This window comes from Cyprinus carpio, chromosome A6 (genome assembly GCF_018340385.1).
Source record: "Cyprinus carpio isolate SPL01 chromosome A6, ASM1834038v1, whole genome shotgun sequence".
NCBI classification, from domain to species: Eukaryota; Metazoa; Chordata; class Actinopteri; order Cypriniformes; family Cyprinidae; genus Cyprinus; species Cyprinus carpio.
In genome coordinates this window covers 9,061,443-9,082,588 of record NC_056577.1, presented here as the reverse complement: position 1 = coordinate 9,082,588, position 21,146 = coordinate 9,061,443, and the positions used below count along the sequence as shown (strand labels likewise).

Below are 21,146 nucleotides of genomic sequence, written 5' to 3'. Positions count from 1 at the left end.
TACATGTTCAGCAGAAGTAAACAGCAGACAAATCAATTTATGCAAACTACATTCAGCAAGATTAAGTGTACTGTGAGAAACACCAGCAAAATATCAGTTTGTTATAAAAGTTTATTAAAGAAGCATTATATAAATATGAAAATGAATAAATATTAGTGCACTTTGTATATAAATACACAAAACACATTTAGACAAAATATATATTAGATCAAATGAAATAAAATGACAATAAAAATGACTGCTTAATAGTGCAAAATACACAAATACAGTACAGATAATACAAAATGCAGTATGATTAAAATAAATAGTTAAATAATTCCATCTTATACTGTACATCAATATTTAGCTTTTCATTCACTAATTCAAACCATGATGTAACAGAACAGATTTTAGAAATACAGAAAAAATGATTCTGTCTCTTACGGGGTCTCCTTGACCAGATGGGCAGGATTTGTTTTCCTGGACTAACTTTAAAATGATTCAGGAGCACAGGGTACCCAATCTACTTGATCACACAGCTTAGTTTCAACCCTACTCTAATGCACTAGCTTGTCATTTTCAAAAGAACCCCACAACCTTGATTAGGTGTGTTTGATTGTACTGGAAGTGGAAGAAAATCAAATGGAAGCAGAGGATCCTGTAGGAAGCGTATAAGGCTTCTGGATGTTTTCAACGGCACCTGAAAACAGAGGAACAGATTGGTTTAATTTACTTGCACTAAAGTATTTGTGTGGACATAATAGTAGATAACTGAAATGAATAACAATGGATTAACCGAAAATATTTATTAGAGCTATTTTCTACTTTTTTTTTATCACAAATTATTATTCATTATAAAGTATTATGCTATTCTATATAATACTTTTTAACATATGTAATTCCTGTAAGTTCTGTAAGATCTCTTAAACATTTCTGTTGATGCATACTCTTAAAATATAAAGGTTCTTTATTGTCATATGGTTCCATGAAGGACCTTTAACATCCATGGAACCTTTCCATTGCATAAAAGATCCTTTAGAATGTTCTAAAGAATGGGGAACCAAAAATGATTCTTTTAAGGCATCATACCGAGTATATGCATACTGAATACATTTTAATTGAATAAACCAGTTAAATTTGTTGTTACTCTATAGAGACATTTTATATGACCTGACAAAACAGTGTAGATGTGCTAAAGTTTCACATAAGAACAATATCAAGAATTGTCAGCAAAGTATCTTCCTGTAAAAGCAGAATTTCTCCATATAAGCACACACTCCCCACATGATGCCCACACACACGCACAAATCTTCTGATGCTTTTGTTGGCATCCTGAGGGCAAAGTGTGGCTTTATGGGGAAATTATGTGTTTCTATTGTGGTAGTTTATACCCACATCTCTCTGTCTTACTCTCACACATGAACACACACCTCCTGTCAGATGCACTTCCTCTGTGATGAGTGTCTGAAGCTCTTCGCATTTCTCTGTAAACTGTTGCTGTAGTGCGGTGTAAATGTGAGGGGGAAACACAGAGAAAGAAAAAAAACCTGTTAAGTATGAGGAAACCTGTGTTGTTCACAATTCGCACCGTTACCCAATACGACAATATTACCGTAAATAACTACTGATGCACAAGTTAAGCAAGACAGAATCAGGACAAGAATGATTATAGTGTTATAAAATACATTATTGTGGTATAAAATGGGACTGATGTTAATAAGAAGTCACCTGCAGGAGATAAAGCTTCCTAAGCAATTGCCTCTGCTTTTCTGTAGCACCTCTGATAATCTCCAACCTTTAGTCAACACAAGAGAAAAATAAGGTTAGTCAGGGTTTTGACTGATGAGCTTAATAACAATAAAACTACTTTGCTAAGACAATATTTGGATAGGCTAGTATTTGTAGTATAGTGTAATATTGTAAAAATAGTGCCATACAATAAAAAGTGTAAATAAAATATAATGAAATGTGATGCTTCACACACAGGGACTTCTGTAAACATATTTTTTAACCATAAATAAACAGGTGACATATTTTTCTTGTTTAAAAAATGATTAAAAAAAACCTTAATAAAACCATATTTATTAATAATAATAATAATAATTTAAATATGTCGATTTCAACCATAAATTATATGGTAATTAATTTGTTTACTCACAAACAAATATAATTTTTACACAGTATAGTGTAAAAGAATAAATAATAAATAAATAAACAATGCAGCATTTTTGCATTCTTTTTTCCTTTAAAATAGTGTTTAATTGTACGTTCATGTTTATGAACATATTACCATATCAAAAATGTAACTGTGTTTGTGCTTACATTAAGATGGAGGATTTTTTAACCAGATCCTTGATCTGCTGAGGAGTGGATCCAGAAATGTACACATTGTTGACTGTTATAATAACGTCACCTGAGGTTAGATACAAAGAGATTTTAGTATTGAGAAAGTTTGAATGATACTGTTGCTTGCAAGAAGTGAGCAGGTGTCTTGATAACTCACCAGTCATTAACCCATTACTCTCTGCAAGACTGTTCTCCTCCACCCAACACACACATGAGCCCAAATCCTGCTCAGCACTGATGCTTCTCTCAACACTGCTTTTCTGTGAACAGGGAGAAGAGACCCAATCAATTCATTATCCAAAATTCAATTATCCCCTGACAGATAATAAGCCTTTGGGCAGGCGCATAATGCTTGAATGAATAGAGAGAAAAGAGAGAGGGTGGATACCTGGATGTCAAACCCAAAAGTTTCATTTTCTTTTCTTCTTAAAACAACATTTTTCCTGTTAACCAAGAAAGAGACACAAGCAAGAAAGAGTCAGACCAACTCTGAGGTGCATATGTGGGTCGACAAACTTAAAATGCAAATCAGTAATTTTTTTTTTTACCTTATATACTGCTCTGTTGTCTTGTCTTGGGATTGCACAATCTAAAAAATAACATTCAACTTTGTTAATTATTAAAATTAAAAATTAGTATTTTTTTTTTTTTAATTTTATTCAGGTGAATATATTTTTTATGTAGATTAGTCGATATTAATAAAGAAAAGTCAAAAATAAAGTAAATAAGAAATAACATTTTAAAATCAATAGTCACTTACATTTCTTTTATGACTTCTTCCATCTTTGTTCCTGATTGTTTTATAATCAGTAGTGTTCTTCTGTGTTTTGTGTCCAGTGTTCAAGAGGTTGCTTGTCGCACAGCTGCCTTTACCCAGCAGTTTTCTTATGAATTGTACAGATGCTGTCATCTTCAGACTGTGTGCTGACATCTCTGCTGCTGAGAACGGCGCTCCTCCGGCTTTTACACGCGCCTCTGAACGGATGCCACGACACGTGACCACAGTAAAGTCCCTGGGGCTTCACTTTTGATTTGACTGTAAGTCTGTCAGCGCACATTTATGGAGAATCATATTTAACCTCACCTCTAAAACAACAACAAAACTTAGACCTTGATTAATACGGATCGAAATTCAGTAGTCCTATGATAAAATTAATTATTTGATTTCAATAGTAGGCTATTATTCGCACATATTTTTGCGGTCACTTTGTTGTCAGTGTATTTTTCAATGTATTTTGTATTATTTAATTCATATAGCCTATTTACAAGCAGAAAATGCCTCAAAATTAACAATAAGTTTAATAAATGCTTTTTATAAGTATTGGTTATTGATCCTTCGTGCTGTATTTTCTGTGAGCAATTTGTAGGTTTTCATATGCTACACTTCATATGCCCACCCTGTTTTATGTAGGACACCCCCCTGAAACATTTGTGGCCTCGCCCCTGTGTCTTGGTATGTTTCCACGCTGCTTGAATTGTATTTCCCATCCAGTAGGTGGCAGGAAAGGCGCCTCCCGGTTCAGTGCGCAGTTCCCTCTGATGAAGAAGAAGGATCTAGGCGTCCCCCTTTCGCGCGTTGATTAACACGACGTAAGCTTTGTCTTTTCCACGTCCTTTTGTATCCTCAGGTTTATCAATAACGATGTAATTTATGAATTTGATTCTGCTCTCAGTTTTGTTTTTATCTGCAATGTCTGTGCTTTCTGTTTTTTAAATCTGCGCGGATAATTGCCGTGTCTTGTACAGATGACGCTTGTGGTCCTGATGCTGCTTTTTTATTACTAGGCGACCGGGTTGGATCGCGAGTTAAATGATAAACAAGAAACATCTTGAGAGAAATAGCTAAAAGAACCGCAGTGTTTTAAAACATGATCAGTGATAGCAGCATGTATTCGCTGTGCTAAGTTAGCTATACATGGCTGTCGGGCTGACACTGACAGTAATTCGCGGTTTAACTGGTTTAAAACGCAATAGTTCGGCTGACCTTCTATTTAGTATAAATGCTAAGCGCTTAACTTTCTCTTTCTGCAATTTCAGAGCTAACAAACCACCACTGACCACTAAGACACCCAGTCATGGCTGCCGAACCTAATTATCGCCGGACAAAACCTGGTAAGGGCCCTTCTGAGAGAAGCACCATACTGAATCTTTTTTACGCATCGCTTTATGCCTACATTGCTGTCACATAATACATGAATGGGGTTTTCCCTAAACATTTCTGATTAAGGCAAATAATAGTACAAATATTATAATTTCATTGTAGGTGTTAGGACAGCTAACCTTGCTAGTTCAAATGGAGCTGGGCCCTCATCACAGATTCCGGGATTATCTGCATCTGCCGACATCACTCCTGAAGAAAAGACTAAAGGAAGACGTGTAGGAATTCAGGCCTCTGACTCGGATTATGTTAAACTAGCAAAACAAGGAGGACAGAAGGGTAATTGTGTCACACTTGTATAGAATGTATTATTTTCATATTTATCTTCATCTTTGCCAAAATTTACAATATGTTATAAGTGAAGTATATTTTTACAGAATTACCAACTGCTATTGCATAAATGTTTAGGATAGAAAACAAAATGATTGTGACAAATTATCTTAAAAACTCAACTGTGCACAGTGTTTTGTGACTTGTTGTCGACGTTTTTATACAAAACTGGATTACAAAAAGTGAAATCGTTTATAAATGATGCTTGGGATCCTGATGCTGCTTTTCTTACTAAGTGACCTGGTTCACTCGCAAGCTAACTGATAAACAAGGAAAATCCTTAAAGATATAGTTTCTACTTTTAAAACACACCCATAATTATATCCTGCTTATCTTTCAATTCTACCATAGGTTTGCTGAGGCATGATGACCCTGTAGAAACAAAATCTGACATTTCCTACAAACCCGCTAGTTGGTTCTCTGACACAGCTGATGATCAAGAGAGGTGAGAATTGGTATAGAAATAATAAATGAAGCCAAAGGCTTTAGAAATACACCATTTTGATTAAAATAATGATCGTAGATAATTAGAAGAGATCTCAATACATTACTAATTCTTTGGCAATAAGGCACTATGAACTAGTGCTGGTATTTAAAGGAACTGTTCTCCCCAAAATAAAAATGTACTCCCCCTCAGGCCATCCAAGCTGTAGATGAGTTTGTTTCTTCATCAGAACAGATTTACAGAAATTTTGAATTACATCACTTGTTCAGCAATGGATCCTCTGCAGTGAATGGGTGCCGTCAGAATGAGAGTTCAAACAGCTGGTAAAAACATCACAGTAATCCACACAACACCAGTCCATCAATTAACATCTTGTGAAGCAAAAAGCTACATGTTTGTAATAAATAAATGAATCATTCAGATGTTTTTAATTTAAACAGAGTCCTCTGTCCATTAATATCGCTTTATCCAGTGAAAAAGTTGTCTCGTCTAAATCAGGAGAGAAATATGCACAGATCATGCTCCGTTTACAAGCAAAAACAGTTCAAAACTGATTTTGATGTGACAGGACAACAGGGTATGGAATTTTTCCTTAGAGAAAGCATTATTAAGGATTATAGACTGTTTTATTTTGGCTAGCAGCAGTGGATTAAAGTTCCTAATGATGGATTTGTAGCGTATTATAAACACACAGCTTTTCTCTTAACAAGACTTTAAAGGATTAGTTCACTTCCAGAACAAAATTTCCTGATAATTTACACACCCCCATGTCATCTAAGAAAGAACAAAGAAATTAAGGTTTTTGAGGAAAACATTCCAGGATGTTTCTCCATATAGTGGACTTCAGTGGTGGCCAACGGGTTGAAGGTACAAATTGCAGTTTCAATGTAGTCAAGGAATAAGGGTCTTATGTAGTTAAACGATCTGTCATTTTCTTAAATAAAAAAATTTATATACTTTTTAACCACAAATGCTCATGTTGCACTAGCTCGACTTCACGCATTACATGGTCACTTTGGAAAGGTCACGTGTGAAGTAGGTGGCAGTACCGACCCAGTGTTTACAACGCGAACTTGCAAAGAAAGTCAAAGTCAAACGCCCTTTGCAAAAAAGGTAAAACAACGATGTTGGACTATTTTGAAGTTGGAGGATAAAATGAGATGGATTTTTTCACCCTACCTTAACTTTTTGAACCAGAATACACAGATGAAGAGCTAACCTGGCATGACCTTTCCAACATGATTATGTAATGTGTGAACAGATCGTTTTGCTAAATAAGACCTTATTCTTTGGATGGGATCGTGTAGAGCCCTTTGAAGCTGCATTGAAACTGCATTTGGACCTTCAATCCATTGGGTCCCATTGAAGTCCACTATATGGAGAAAAATTCTGGAATGTTTTCCTCAAAAACCTTAATTTTTTTGCGACTGAAGACAGAAAGACATGAACATCTTGGATGACTTGGGGGTGACTTATTCTGGAAGTGAACTAATCCTTTAATTGATGAACTGGAGTCGTGTGGATTATTTGTGGATTATTGTGTTTTGATCAGCTGTTTGAACTCTCAATTTGACGGCACCCATTCACTTCAAGGATCCATTGGTGAGCAAGTGATGTAACGCTACATTTCTCCAAATTTCTGAAGAAACAACCTCATCTACATGTTGGATGGTAACTAGCATGGCATATTCAAACAGTTAAACATTAATCTGGTCCATATAGGGCGACATGGAGACCTTCATTCTTCTCTCAGAAAAATAATAGGGTTGTGTTGAGACAAAAGGGTCCACCCCCATCCATCCAATGTGGTGGTGTGAAACTGGGGTTCAATCATGTGATCTTATGCTTACAGTGGAAGTAATGGAACTACCCCTGATGGAATCAGCAAGTCCAAAGGGGTCTTACAACACCTGGAGCCCCCATTTGGAACTGATAATTGTTCAGCCTGGGATTCTGGTAAAAAGGTGAATGGATTAGCACAGACCGGGACAGTTATCACATCCTTAAACCTCCCATACTTCCTCCTGCTGCCATATTACAGACAATCTTTTAGTTGCCATCTTTCTTTTTTTTGCCATGCACCTGCAAAACCATATTATTGAAGAAATCTTCTTCACTTGAATCATTTGAGAAAAAAACTCCAATCTGCATGCTGTCGTTTTTGTTTTCCATTGTTGAGATTCTGCTTTTGATTTTCTTGACTGGTTGACGTGAAGACTTTGGATAAAGATATGGTCAGACCACATTCTTTCATAGAACAATTTATAGGACTTTGGCAAGATATGTTCTATGTTTTCGTGGTGAGTTTTTAGGTGTACACATTTGATAAAATTGTTTGCTCTGTGGCACCACATGGACTCTGTTTTGCACTGTTTTCCACTCCTTGTTAGTTGTCATAGTAACTGATTTGATTTCACTTTTATGTTCAGGTTTGTTTGGCATTATCTCACCCACTTAAGTTCAGTTCTTTTTGTGTTTGATTGTCAGGTCTCGTCTCTGTATAGCAGTTACTGGATTGCCTTTACCTCTGTTGGAATTAAATTAACCCTGTTTGGATTATTAAAGATCGTGTTCGTGCGTGTACGCACAGTTTAGTTTGACAATTTAGATGTAAAAACAAAATACTCTAAAATTACGATTTAAAATCATTTGCTGTAGTCAAGTTAGGGTTGCATACTATGAAAGCAGTAACCTTAATGTACTAAGGTTACTGAACAAAGAGTTTCAAATTCAAATGTAAAAACCAGTTTGACATGTTTTAACTAAGGACTGGTTCTTTTAGAACGCTGACTCAAATGACTGTTGCTATGGCTCTGTGCACTGTAACATTAGATCTGTGGTTCTCACTTCATGCCCCATCATGTTCATCGTATAAACAGGAAATTGTCTCATCTTATTGCATTATTGGTCATTTATTATTCTGCCTTCATGCTTCTTTTTTATTAATGATGTTTTGTGCCTATGGGTTTGGGAATTTCCTTTTTTATTGCTGAATTGAATTATTGATTGTGAATTTTGAATTAATTACATTAAAGAAGGTTTCATTAGTAGCATTTTATACCATTATATTAAACTGTGAAAAATTATGTTTAATCCTAAAATTATAAACATCTTATTTCCTTACGCAGGACGTCAGCCATGCCACATCGGAGATGCAGAAACTCTCCCTAAGCCAAAACGAGATTGCAGAAGCCAACAGGTTCAAGAAGATGTATGTTTCTTTTTACATTTTTAGCCTCTACATTATTTTCCAGATCCACAATAAAAACAATTATTAAGCTTTTGAAATGTCTATATTAGTATTTGATGATTGTCTCAGCAGTTCCCATGATAAGAAGGCGGTAGCTCCAGTGAACATGTCCAAACTTTTAGGTTTTGGTTATGCTGAGGAAGAGGATAAATCTCTCGATGATGATGCTTCAAGTGAGACTTCTTGTTTTTTTTTTATAACATTATGAGTAGTGCATTGCGGTTACCATGTACAAGGCAGCTGCAGTGTTGCCTGGTATGAAATTCTTAAAGCATGTCAAATTATTTCATATAATTGCGAAACTAACTTGTTTGCGTTTGATATTTTAGGCATCACCTCTGAGCAGACCAGCACCACTGCACCAGAGGATGAACTGGAATAAAGATAAAGATAAAACCCTTCTTCAAGAATTGTTGTTCTCTCGTAATCACTAGCTCCTCTGCATCAATCACCCGCTCTCTGCTTTATGCAAAAACACTTAGTCGTATGTTTGCATCTTTATCTAAAAGACTTGTTTGTGTTATGCTCACATGTCTATGGTGCTTGTGATCAGGATATCTGTACCCTTGAAGAAAGGGATATTTGTCAGTGGATATGACAAAATATGTAAGCTGCAAGCTGTTATTACACGCTCCATGGCTGTTTCATACAGTTAGTATCTGGTTTGAACACTTATGAGTGTTCTTATGGTCCAGTAGTTAGCTAGTTGAGCACACAAAAAGGTAACCTTAAAATAAATGACGCAGATGCCATTGGTAGGGATTTGAGAACAGGAAGGGGGTTCAGGGAGTTTGCGATTGTGAATGTCTGTTAAGTATTGATGTGATAGTAAATAATAATCACAGAAGCAGTTGTTTTGGTGTTCTGTGCTGTTTAATTTTAATATTTTTTCCTTCTGAGAACAATGTTTACACTTGCTGTCAGTTAATATCAGTAAATGATGACTGAATAAATTTGCATGTGCATAAAATACTTTTCTGTTTTAGTCATTTTTTCAAAGGCAAGTTTCATAGGTTGAAAGCATATTATCTTTACAGATTTTCAATTGTTTATTCAGTCAATCAAAAATGCCTTCTAAACTATATTTCAAACTTTTAGTTAACAAAATTATCAAAAAGAGAACATTTTAATGCTAAAAATAATGAATAGATAATAAGAGGATTAGTCAAAAACAGCAATAGTATTTAAATGTAATATGATTAATATAAAAATACATTTAAAAAAAAAAATGTTTTTAAAAGAAGTCTCACCAAGGTTGCATTTATAGGATTAAAAACAAAAACAGTAATATTGTGAAATATGATTAAAATTGGAAACAACCTTCATGTTTGACTACATTTTAAGATGTAAGTTAGTCCAGAGGGGATGGAAAAACAGGAGTTTCTGACCTCAAGATTTTAAAATGAAAACAAGCAGAAGTGGTATTAATCTAACAGTAAAATTAAAGAATGTTACTGTAAAGGCTTCAGGTTCGGTCCCAGGTAGAGTCGACCCAGCGCTGGAGAGTTACTGATGACAGTCCTGCTCAATCATAACACCACCCTTGACTTGGGCATTTAACTTTCAGGCTCTGCAATTAGTCTGCTGCAAGTCACATGGATACCCTTCTGTTGATTTTTTGCTAATTATTTTGAATTTATATCAGTGCATGGTATGTGCATATTTTGTACGCATAACACAAAAATGCCCTTTTGGATAGATTGAGATGGACTTGGAAGTCAAGGTATGGACAGTGTGACGCTTGAAAAACACTAATAGTCCAGTCCCACAGGTTTTCATAACAGCCCTTAAAATTGGACTTTTAACTGGTCCAAGACTCAGTGTGTCTGACTAGTTGGCAGAACATGAGAAGAGGCTCTCTTATAAGCTAAAATATGAGGTCCAAACACCTGATGGGTAAAGCAGAAGGAGTCCTGAACTGAGCTCAAAAAGCTTTGGTGCTCCATCTGGCAGAACGGGTATTTTGCTTACCCTGCACCTCTTTAACTGGTATTACGTAATGTGTGTGATTTTTTATTTATTTATTTATTTTTTGACTGCCATTTGTGTTAACTAAATAAACTAAATGCGAAGCCTAGTTGTTTTTTTTTTTGTTTGTTTTTTCTTCTTTTTCTTTTTTTTACAGATAAATCTTTATATATTATAATATAATATAATTTGTTAGGGCATTGAAAGATGTTATATCATCTGACAGATACCGTTAGATCACTTCCAATGGGAGATGCCCTTTTATCCACAAGATGGCAATGTTGCCTAATGGTCGCTTCGAAAAAGCCTTTAGAAAATCGTGTTTTTATTACCACACAAAATATTTATGATGCGCCGGCTAGTCTTCCCCAAAGTTATGTGCACTTTGGTGAACCCGAATACTTATAAATCCAACCCAAAGAAGACTAAACACATATCAAGCAATTCAAAGTAACCAATTGGTGGGCGTTTATGCGCACTACAAGCAGATGGTCATTCATGTGACCATTTAAGGATTGTTGTTTTCGCTCTGTAACCTAATTTTTACGTACTTCGATGGGAACTCCATATTTTTGAATCAACTACTGTTCGACTACATGGCAACACATTTAAATGCCCTGAAACAGCGTCTCTGTGTGGAGCGTCTACGTCACGCGCTCTGACCCTCTTGCCCATGGAAGCGCGCGAGACCCAGCCGGAGCCGCCCGTTCATCGCGTGAAAACACCTTTGGAAAGCATGCCATCCAGTGATTCTGTTACAAATGGATTTATCGGTCTCCGCGAATAATTTGCATTTCGGTGGTTTTGCGGTAAGTACTGGTGATTTCGCGTAGCTCCAATGAAGCGTTGCTAACATCTGGCGTGCGCTGGCGGCGTGAATTCATCGCTGCTTGTCATTTATCGGCAAGATCTCGTGCATCTCTCCATCAGTCATTTTTAGAACTGAGCTGTAATAGATGCTGTGGGCAGTGCACAAGAAGCGGTTTGCTTTTCAATGCCTGCTTTAAATCTCATTCCATCTGCCTTTCTTCATTGCAGTGCTTAACTGTGCAGAAAATATACGTTTGTACTATAGTTATGCTTACGTATTTGAACTGATGGCCTTGTTTAATACATAAAGCTGAATAACTTGAGCAGGTGTAGTATCGCTTCCACCTCTAATCGACGTACCTACACCTCCCATCATCATCTCAGGTCCATCATCAGTACCTGTATGGCGCATTTTATCCATCTGTTCATCATCTTCTAACCTGGGCAATACATTGCATGTTGCATTAGTTAGTTGGAATAATTAGAATCCTCGATGGCATTTGTTATGGCATCCTACAGTCCAGTATCCCACAGCCTGTGAAGTAGACTGGTCTCCATTACCACCTATAGATGCTGTCACTGGGACTCAAGCTTGGACCATCTTTTAGACACTTCTCTTTATGCATAATTGAGCATCCCGTACTTGCTCTCAGCTCCTGCTCTAATAATTCAAGCTCGACATAATGTAGAAGAAGTCTGCATCAGTTTGGACTGTAATATCAGTGTGGTTGCAGTTTCAGCTGCCTCATCATATTGACCAGAGTTTAGATTGAATGCAGGTTTGCTGCTGTGCGCCATGTAATTGCTGCTGTGCGGTGATTTGCTTTGAGCAGTCCACAATTACAGTATGTAAAGATTGCAGGGACAGTGCATCATGATGCAGTAAGACGTGTTCCTCAGAGACCGAGCTGTCTTTACACTGCATTGTCAAAAAGCATCCCAGGGACTTTTGTGTGTACATGCGCATTTGAAATAACCGAGTTTCGCTATTCATTAGAAGTGAAAGAATGATCTCTCTGACAGCTGTAAGTGGTGGTGGTACACAATGTCAGATGACTCCAATAAGTAACAGTTTATTACTGTTTCTTGGTCATCACGAGTAATAGGATGGTTTGCTTGTTCCCCTCCTCTCGTCTCTTCTGTATATAAACGGTGCTCTGACTGACAGCAGACTCCTGGTAAATCCAGTGTGAAGGTGGGTGGGGATTTTAAGGACTTCTAAAGTGGATTTTGGATTTTATTCTTGTAAATGCCAGCACAGTGGGCTCCTGCCATTTATGAAGTTTATAAGCTTTAAATCATTGGATTATGTATGGATGTGTGTGTTTTTGTGTGTGTTCACTTTTCCGTGAACCGGTTCTCTCGGATGCTTCATTTCATCGAACCCGGAAAAAAAAATGGTTCCAAGGTTTGATTTTTTTTACGTCATCACTCAACTACGTCACCCATATGTATTTCTAACAACTTAGAAATTGTTATGCTGAAACAGTCAAATAAAGCATATGTGTTAAAGCAAATTACTGATTATTATGTTTTATTCACTAGTTCATCCTAATAGTTCATAGAACATTATCTGTTCATTTACTCACCCTCAGGCTTTCTTTCTTCACAGAACACTAAAGATGATTTTTAGCTGAAATCATGGTCATTGGTTATTCATAATATGCAAGTCAGCAGGTTCCATTACTTCAAGAGTCAAAAAAGTCGAAATATGAAGCAAAAAATTAATACTTACAGCCCCTGATGATAAATTAAGTGAAACAATCAGACTGTGCAAGAAACTGAATGTTATTTACAACATTATTACCAGTAATCCACAGCCTCAGACAAGCAGTCCTGAAGCTCAGGCTTTTTTGTTGCATGATGACGTATATGTGGTAACAAAATCACACATGAGCTGACTTGTGTGCATAACGCGTGTGCAGACCATGACCGTTGAGTCAGACTTGACCAAAAAGCTCTGCCTGTAGGTTTAATTCATTAATTTTGAACCAGTTCTTTGGTTCAACAACAGTCTAGTAAGAGCCACCTAGTGTATTCTAGTGTAGTCAGATTTGTTCATTGCAGGCACACAAGCTCAAGAATCGGTTATCACTATTGCACATAGCCTAAACATCCAACTTGTTTGGTCTTATGAATATGTGTGAAAGTGTTTGCATTGACTGCCTGGTCAACTAGTCACTGAGGGAAAAGACAAATCAGTGTAGAAAATGATTCAGTAATTCACCTTGAAAAGATTGGTTGAATGAATGATTCAGTGGCTCATAAAGTCATTAGTTTTTCGTTTGTTGCTGGTATAACCTAGTTGTATAATGATGTAGACTGCAGAAGTGCCGCCACCTGTACTAATGCTGAAGATGAGAATGAATAAAGTCATTCATTTGTCGCCACCTACCAGAAGAAGCCCCACCACTAATGCGGAGAGATTCTTGATCAGATTCAAGCGACCAACAGTTCAACTTTTATGTATTTATTATTTTGTGATTTATTATATAAGTGATTAGTGATCATTGCATATGTCTGTGGCAATGTTTTAAGAGAGCTGTAAAGATCCTTCTAAAAACTAGCTCATCGAGAGATCAAAATAATTATTGAACTGTGAGAAGAACTGAGTGGACCAGCTAGTTATCTATTATCTACAGTATAACTGTACCTACTACAGTATTTTAAATGTCAAATAACTTCCAAAAGGTTATTTACTCAATTTTTGATAACCGCTATAGACATCAACGCTTAAATCTGAACTATATAAACTGTAATCCAATACTTAAGTGATTGTGTGAATGTTTGTTACATACTGTACAAATAAAGATGCTGTGTGGTTGAAAACACTGTGAAGCTGTTTCATACAAGAGACAACAGCTCTTTCTGGATTAGCGGTGGCGTGTCAGAGTGTTAGACATTGCTGAATCATTATCATTTATAGGAATAAGATCTGTGCAGTAGGGGTGTAAATGTCACGATAAGATATGATATCGATTCTCATACGCAGAAATACAGTATTTGCCGATACCTCAAAAGAATTTGATAAGATTTCAAAATGATTTGATTATGGAGCCTAACAATTGATTTATCGATATTATGATATTATGTACCTATTTTAAACAACCATCTACATTTTTGATAACTCACAAATGCAACCAGAATATATAACATGAACATCAATTGGAACATTCACAACAAAAAATAGGCCTAAATGTAAAAAAAATAAAATAAAAAAATAAAGCTGTTAAATATTTTTTTCTTTTTTTTTTTTTTTTTAGCTGCCACTATGGGCTCAGTGCTAAGAATCCTTTCTACAGATAACCAAATTACAAGCAATAGCAGAAAATAAATACAGTAGAACAAAGACACAAATTAAATAAACTGTGCATTTCAGGTTTTTCATGTAGGTCTAAAACAAGTTTTTAGGTACAGAAATTTAATAATTATATGTAAAATAACACTGCAAAGTCACTTTATAAATTAAATATAGATTCATTCTTAAAGTTGCAAAAGTTATTCAGTCAAGAGCAGTGAGAGATTGTTTTTTTCTTTGACAGCAGCAGGTTTATTGTTAATCTGCTTTCACTTTAAGACCGAAAGCACGTGTACTGTTTTTTGAGCATCGTGCACCATGAGCACATATGATCGGGGTCAGCTGAACTGAAACCAGAGATCCCATAAAACTGATTAGTCGACTAGTCAAATTTGAAATATATACTTTTGTTCCTCTAATCTTTCATTATCTAATCTCATTCCATCTAATCTTAGCTGTGCAGAACATCCTATCAAAATTCTGCTCTTCAAAATCACTTCAAAAATGCAGCTAGACAAAGCTGAAGAATATGCTATTCTTTTAATCTTAAAGGCATTAAAGCCATCCAGGATGAGGAAAAGAGTACATCTGTTGATAATACTATTTATTGCTGTCAGTTGGGGGAGGGTATTGGGAACAGGTTGTCTTGTCATGCTGTTGCCTGCTGGGATGCTGGAACACACGTTGGAATACATCCCTTGATGCCCTGCCATAATGCTGTATGCTTTCTTTGCCATTCTAATAAAAGTGAATAGGACAGAGATTTCCATGCAGTTTTCTTGTACACCATCAACATGAAATGAAAAGTTTCCCTGTTTGTTTGCTTTATGTTATATATCTTTCTTATTTGCAAATGTTGAAAACTGTTTCTGCCAAATATTGTTGTGGAAATCATGATCCATTTTTTTTAAGGATTTGTTTTTATAACAGTTGCATTCAAAAGAGCAGCATTTCATTGAAAATAAAAATCTTTTGTAGCATTATAAAAGTCTTAGTTTTCATTTTAAAATAATTTTATGTGTGTCTACTGTCTTATGAACAGTAAAAGTAAAATAAATAAATAAAAAATATTAATAAAAAAATTCTCACTGACCCCAAACTTATGAATGGTACTATTGTGTGACATCAATATCAGAATCGACCATTGACAATTGACCAGTAAACCCAACAATTATGGCTTGGAAAATGGAAACATTATGGGTTTTATGATATCTAAATAATTAGTAGGACATTGAGTTATATTGGACTGTATTTGCAAAGCAAGATAATAATAGTGTATCAGTGCCACTGCATATAAATGATAATAGCTGTGTGTTTTGTGTTCCTGTGTGCAGGGGGAATGCCTACTCCAAGGCAAAGCCCTGTGCAGGAAAGGAAGGTGCTGAGTGGTGAAGGAAGATCCAACAACAACAACATGGCTGATGCCACCACCACCAACCTGCTGGCCTCTGTTAAAGAGCAGGTATGCCGCACCGTCTCCATCTGCCAGTGTCTGGCTGTAGGGTAGCTGTAATCTGAATAGCAACTCAAACATGAGTGGCCACAGATTGTAGATGTATTAAGTCAACCTGGTCATTAGTCAAAAGTCATATTTGCATTGGGTAAAGCTCGCTTTGAGAACACAAATATCTGGTCTACATTTTTAAATTTTAGAGCTGATAACCTCGTTTCATCTGTTTGTGTACAGTGTGGGTTTTTATTTTATTTTTTTATTATGTTATCATCCTTTTTGTTTAAGAACAAGATTCGTATTTACCTGTTTCAGGTTTGAATTTAATAGCTGATAAAGGCTAGGTTCTATTTCCATCTTTATTACAAATGTATTTTAGTGTTTTTAATCATATTTGTTTTTTCCAGCCAATTTGTTTAAGAAAAAGATTCTAATTGACCTGTTTTCTCACATCAGGTTTACATGGAATTTATGAGCTAGATTTGATCAAGTTACTTATTTTGTTATATTTTATTACAATTTTTATTACAAATTAATTTAAGTGTTTTTATCTTGTATTTTATTTTATCAGAAAATTTGTTTAAAAACAAGATTCTTATTTAGTGTAGGTTCACACTGAATGTGAGGGCTGGATTTAATAAAGTTAACCAATTTTCATTTTATTTTATTACAAATTTATGTTGTTATTTTTATTGTGTATTTTATTTTATTACCATTTTGTTTAGAAACAAGATTCTTATTTACCTATTTCCTCACATCAGGCAAGATGATAAAGTCTAGTTTTAAGTCTAGTGATCATTTAATTAATTTTTTTTTTTTTTTTTTTTTTTTTTTTTTTTTTAGGAACTAAATTCTTAATTACATGTTTTCTCACATAAGGTCTGATGCTCCGGCCTTCTGATCTGTTTCACAGTTCAGTGTCATGAAAATTACTAATTAAACTGTTAGCTTAATCATTTACAAATCTTGTTAATGCTGATAGCGTTCATTAACGCTATGAGTCTCTGTTAAAATCTAACTGATTATCCCATAACCAGGCTTAACATGTTTCACTAGGACACCAGAAACTGCAGCATGGATTTCATTGCATTGTGTGTGTGTGATTGCAGTGATTTGTGTGGTCAAGTCTTGTCGTTTCTTTGTGCTCCTCTTGGACAGAATCAGGACATAAGCAAGTATTGTCACTCTGAACAATAGGTTGAATAGAAGAGGCCTGGTAGCTCACAGCATGGCACAAGGCAGATAGCCATTGCCTGACTTATCTCGCCTGGAGAACAACACTCAATAATCTCTCCTTTTCATTGGCTACATTAATTGCAACCTCTTATAGTGCTTGCCGGCTTGAAACCTGCAATACTTTCAGAATATAATATCTATTTCAGAGCATATACAATGCTCTGGAATCGTTTCGTTGCAGTCTAACAATGGCAAGCAATCATGAAAATATGCAGTGACACTACAATGATATTTTTTCTCCTCAGAACACTATAGTCAATACAACAGCAATGTGAGCTGTTTATATGTTTGTGAGAGAGTGTGTCTCCTTTAAGGGCAGCTGCATCAACGAGTCTGTCTCTATCACAGTGAGGCAGGCCAACAGTGCAGCCTTCTCGCCTTCCGCACACACACACATAAACAAACACACATGCATTTCACACACACAGAGAGACTGAGTCAAGGGGGGGGGGGGGGTGGCACATATTCAGAAGCAAAAAGCAGTGAGACAGGATGGAAGCTGAGAAGAGACAGGATTTAAAGACGATGGATTTTGAAGCTAAATTAATGTTGTAACTGGAAACGGGTATGATGTGTGTACTGCCTTCACATTATGGATATGTTTTTGATGATAGAAGGCAGTGACTGCGACACTTTTGTCCCTCCTGTCTTTCTGAAGAGCTCCAGTTTGAACGGCTTACCAGAGAACTTGAAGAAGAGAGACAGATTGTGGCCAATCAGCTGGAACGATGCAGGTTGGGGGCGGAGTCTCCTGGTGCTGTGAGTGACAGGTAAGAGGTAGATTTGAAAAAAAAAACCACTATGATAAAAACTCGTGTTCTGTTAGTGGAATTTATTTTAAAGGGTCTGATTTAAAGAAAGAGCTCATTTAAAAATGTAAATTTCCTCAGGTTATTTGACTTTTGATTTAGAAATGACGTTTTTTTATGTGTATTGAAAGTAAGAATGTCATGAAAGTAGCCTGTATGACATTTTATACACTGTGCAATACCTTTGTGTGAAGAATAGACTTTAATACCATCGCTTTTGCTGTTGCTTTAATCTCATTTGTGTTTCTTTACATTTAAATATGGCACCTTGAGACGTGTAACCAGGTTTAAAATTAGTGACTTCAAACATCATGGGTTTTTACTTGTTTTGTCATACAAGTTTGGAGTAAATGATGGCAGAATGTATTTATGAAAAGAACATCTGTACTGCTTTCTAGTTATTACCATGAGGCCGGCTCAGTATGTTTTTCCTCTAATCACTGTTGCCGATGTGTTTTTTTAGCGGTTTTATAGTTGGCAGTGGCAGTATTTGAAAGAAATTAAAATTTTTGTCATTTACTCACCTTATATTTTACTTGACTTATCTTCAGTGGAACACAAAAGCAGATGTTTAAAGCAGGATGATCAGGGTCACTCAACACTACTAAAGGACAAGGAGGAGGATACCAAGCAAATGTTTATGTTTATGGTGATTTTTGTCCTTTTTGGAGCTTGACAGTCCAGCAGTATTTTGAATATATATATATATGTATATATATATATATATATATATATATATATATATTATATATAGATATATATATATATATGTATAAATTTTATTTTTAGTTAACAGTAATAACCCTGCAGTTCAGATTTGTTGTCTGGAACTGAGCAACTTGAACATTCTACTAAACCTCCTTTTGTGTTCCACAGAAGACAAAAAAATCATACGGCTTTGCAAAGACATGCAATTTTTTTTTTTTTGATGAAATATTCCATTAATAAAATAACAAAAAAAAAAAATGAAAAACAAAAATATACATTGTTACATGATTTTCACAATGAGGGTTTTAGGAGGAGGCTTAATTATTGCACTTTATATTATTGTAAGCCTTCAAACGAATCTCATATGAGTGTATCCGTGGCAACTACGCATTTAAACCCTTCTCCCTCCACACATAAATGGATCATTCTCACGCCCCTGCCTACACGTGAAACACATTTAACTGTACATTATATATGTAGTCCGTGTACATATGTTCTGTGTTTTCTCATGGTGTTTGTCAGTATGAAGGACAAGTGTGCAGTGAAGCGCAAACTGTTGTCTCTCTTTCCTCACTGAATAATTACTTTTATGGAAAGTGGGTGTTTGTCAATTTACAATAAACACATTCAAGCTTTAGGGTATTGTGAAAGTTTCTTGTTTAATGAATGTCATGGATAGAGTGCTCTTGATAAATCAGAGATGTTTGCTACAGCCATCACTTCAGAAACATTTATTTTCAATCTGGTTAAACTGAAGTATAGTTTTTCGCCATCTCTTGCTTTGCCACATTGAACTCTTTGTGTCTGTATGTGTTTATGCATGTTTGTGCTCCTCATCTGTGAAGGAGTGTCTGTTCTGTTTTTTCAGATGACTTTGTTTTGCCGCACACAGGACATTTTTTACTTTTGTTTGAAGAAGTGTGCATTCTTGCTACCATGCGCCCTGCAACCCATTACCTTTAACCTTTCTCTATGTGGCATCCCTGCTGTCCCCACTGTGCCCCCTTTCAGCTGTCGCTGTACACTGATGACCGGTGTCCTTTGACCCCTCCTTTGCAGACAGTGTCACTTTTTGTCAGGCATTAGCAGACACTTATCTACTGTTTTAAGACAGTGGTGTCTACATTCTGTCATTTATTCAACCTGAACTCCTAATAGCACATATCCTGCCGTTTCTCTCTTCTTCAGTTCCTACAAATGCACAAGTATTTTAATTTCTTGTCATTAACCGAACAGGATTTTTAAAAATTTGTATGAAATTAGATGAACGTGACAGTCAGTAGACTGTAACAATGTGATTGATGTTCACTGGTAATGGTTTCCTAATGCTGGGCAAATGGAACGGATCTTTTTGCTTTTCATTGACTTATTGGAAGATGATTTGTGTTTCTCATAAATGTGTGAAAATTAACTAGAAATAGAAATAGCTAATGCCAACTTTTAGACATGCACAGTACACAGTGATTCACAAACTAACACATCAACAAAACAACAGTAAATTTATTTTAATTCGCTATCTATTTATTGTCTTTTGTTATGAGGATGTCTTTTTGGCCAAATGTTGTATGCAGGAAAATAAAAGTTAGTTTATTGTCTTTACTCTTTCTATATACTGTACATATATAGTTTAGAATTAATTGAAAATTTGCTGAAAATGTATTCACTCTCATGCCATCCAAGATGTACTATAGATGAGTTCTTCGTCTTTTCGAATCTTGTTAATACTGATAGTGTTCATTAACGCTGTGAATCTGTTCAAATCCAACTGATTGGAACAGATTTGGAGAAATTTAGCATTACATCACTTGCTCGCCAAAGGATCCTCTGCAGAACATGGGTGCCATCAGAATGAGAGTTCTGAAACAGCTGAAATAAGTAGTCCACACGACTCTAGTCCATCATTAAAATCTTGTGAAGCGAAAAGCTGACTGTTTGTAATAAATTTAGACATTTATACCTTCAAACTGTTGCTTCTGGTAAAAATATGAGTCCTCTATAATGTTGCTTCCTCCAGCAAAAAAATCATCTTGTCTGAAACAGGAGAGAAATATGCCCAGATCAAGCACTGTTTACAAGTAAAAACAGTCCAAAACAGTTCTAAAGAAATATGTTGTGGATTTTGATATGAGTACAACAGGGGGAAGAGTTATTGTGGATTATAACATTCAAATTGTAAGGTTTTCATTAGTTGTTTGTACTCTCATTCTGACGGCACCCATTCACTGCAGGATCCATTTCTCCAAATCTGTTGTGATGAAGAAACAAACTCATCTCCATCTTGGATGGCCTAAGGGTGAGTTCAGTAATTGGTGCCAATTTAAAAAAGTTTTACAGATTAAGAAATAAATTGTTTTTGTCA

General features: G+C 35.7%; 3 protein-coding genes across 7 annotated transcripts in view; 2 read left to right on the top strand and 1 right to left on the bottom strand.

The window, feature by feature from the left end:
- Nucleotides 1–240: 240 nt before the first annotated feature.
- LOC109106709 (protein TAMALIN-like) lies at nucleotides 241–3,689 on the bottom strand. Its single transcript, XM_019119999.2, has 8 exons — nucleotides 3,086–3,689; nucleotides 2,874–2,914; nucleotides 2,714–2,768; nucleotides 2,483–2,585; nucleotides 2,302–2,392; nucleotides 1,708–1,774; nucleotides 1,410–1,476; nucleotides 241–679 (listed from the first exon to the last, which is right to left on the bottom strand). Exons 1-8 carry the CDS (start codon nucleotides 3,254–3,256, stop codon nucleotides 618–620), a joined length of 657 nt encoding a protein of 218 aa, XP_018975544.2. The 5' UTR covers nucleotides 3,257–3,689; the 3' UTR covers nucleotides 241–617.
- Nucleotides 3,690–3,776: 87 nt separating this feature from the next.
- On the top strand, nucleotides 3,777–9,480 carry LOC109105969 (uncharacterized protein C7orf57 homolog). Of its 3 annotated transcripts, none has more exons than XM_019119274.2 (8): nucleotides 3,777–3,915; nucleotides 4,363–4,437; nucleotides 4,589–4,762; nucleotides 5,165–5,258; nucleotides 7,111–7,222; nucleotides 8,387–8,469; nucleotides 8,581–8,681; nucleotides 8,838–9,480. In XM_019119274.2, exons 2-8 carry the CDS (start codon nucleotides 4,401–4,403, stop codon nucleotides 8,888–8,890), a joined length of 654 nt encoding a protein of 217 aa, XP_018974819.2. In that variant the 5' UTR covers nucleotides 3,777–3,915; nucleotides 4,363–4,400; the 3' UTR covers nucleotides 8,891–9,480. The 3 variants fall into 3 exon arrangements, with proteins under 3 accessions (XP_018974819.2, XP_018974817.2, XP_018974818.2); XM_019119272.2 differs by having other exon boundaries at nucleotides 8,578–8,681; XM_019119273.2 differs by having other exon boundaries at nucleotides 3,896–3,969; nucleotides 8,578–8,681.
- Nucleotides 9,481–10,831: 1,351 nt separating this feature from the next.
- Nucleotides 10,832–21,146, top strand: part of LOC109090239 (plakophilin-4-like) — a 38,964-nt gene continuing 28,649 nt past the window's right edge. For all 3 annotated transcript variants that reach the window (XM_042757902.1, XM_042757901.1, XM_042757900.1), the window contains exons 1-3: nucleotides 10,832–11,285; nucleotides 15,919–16,046; nucleotides 17,928–18,040. In XM_042757902.1, coding sequence (XP_042613836.1) covers nucleotides 15,924–16,046; nucleotides 17,928–18,040 — 236 coding nt within the window. In that variant the 5' untranslated portion in view covers nucleotides 10,832–11,285; nucleotides 15,919–15,923. The remainder of the gene's footprint in view (nucleotides 11,286–15,918; nucleotides 16,047–17,927; nucleotides 18,041–21,146) is intronic.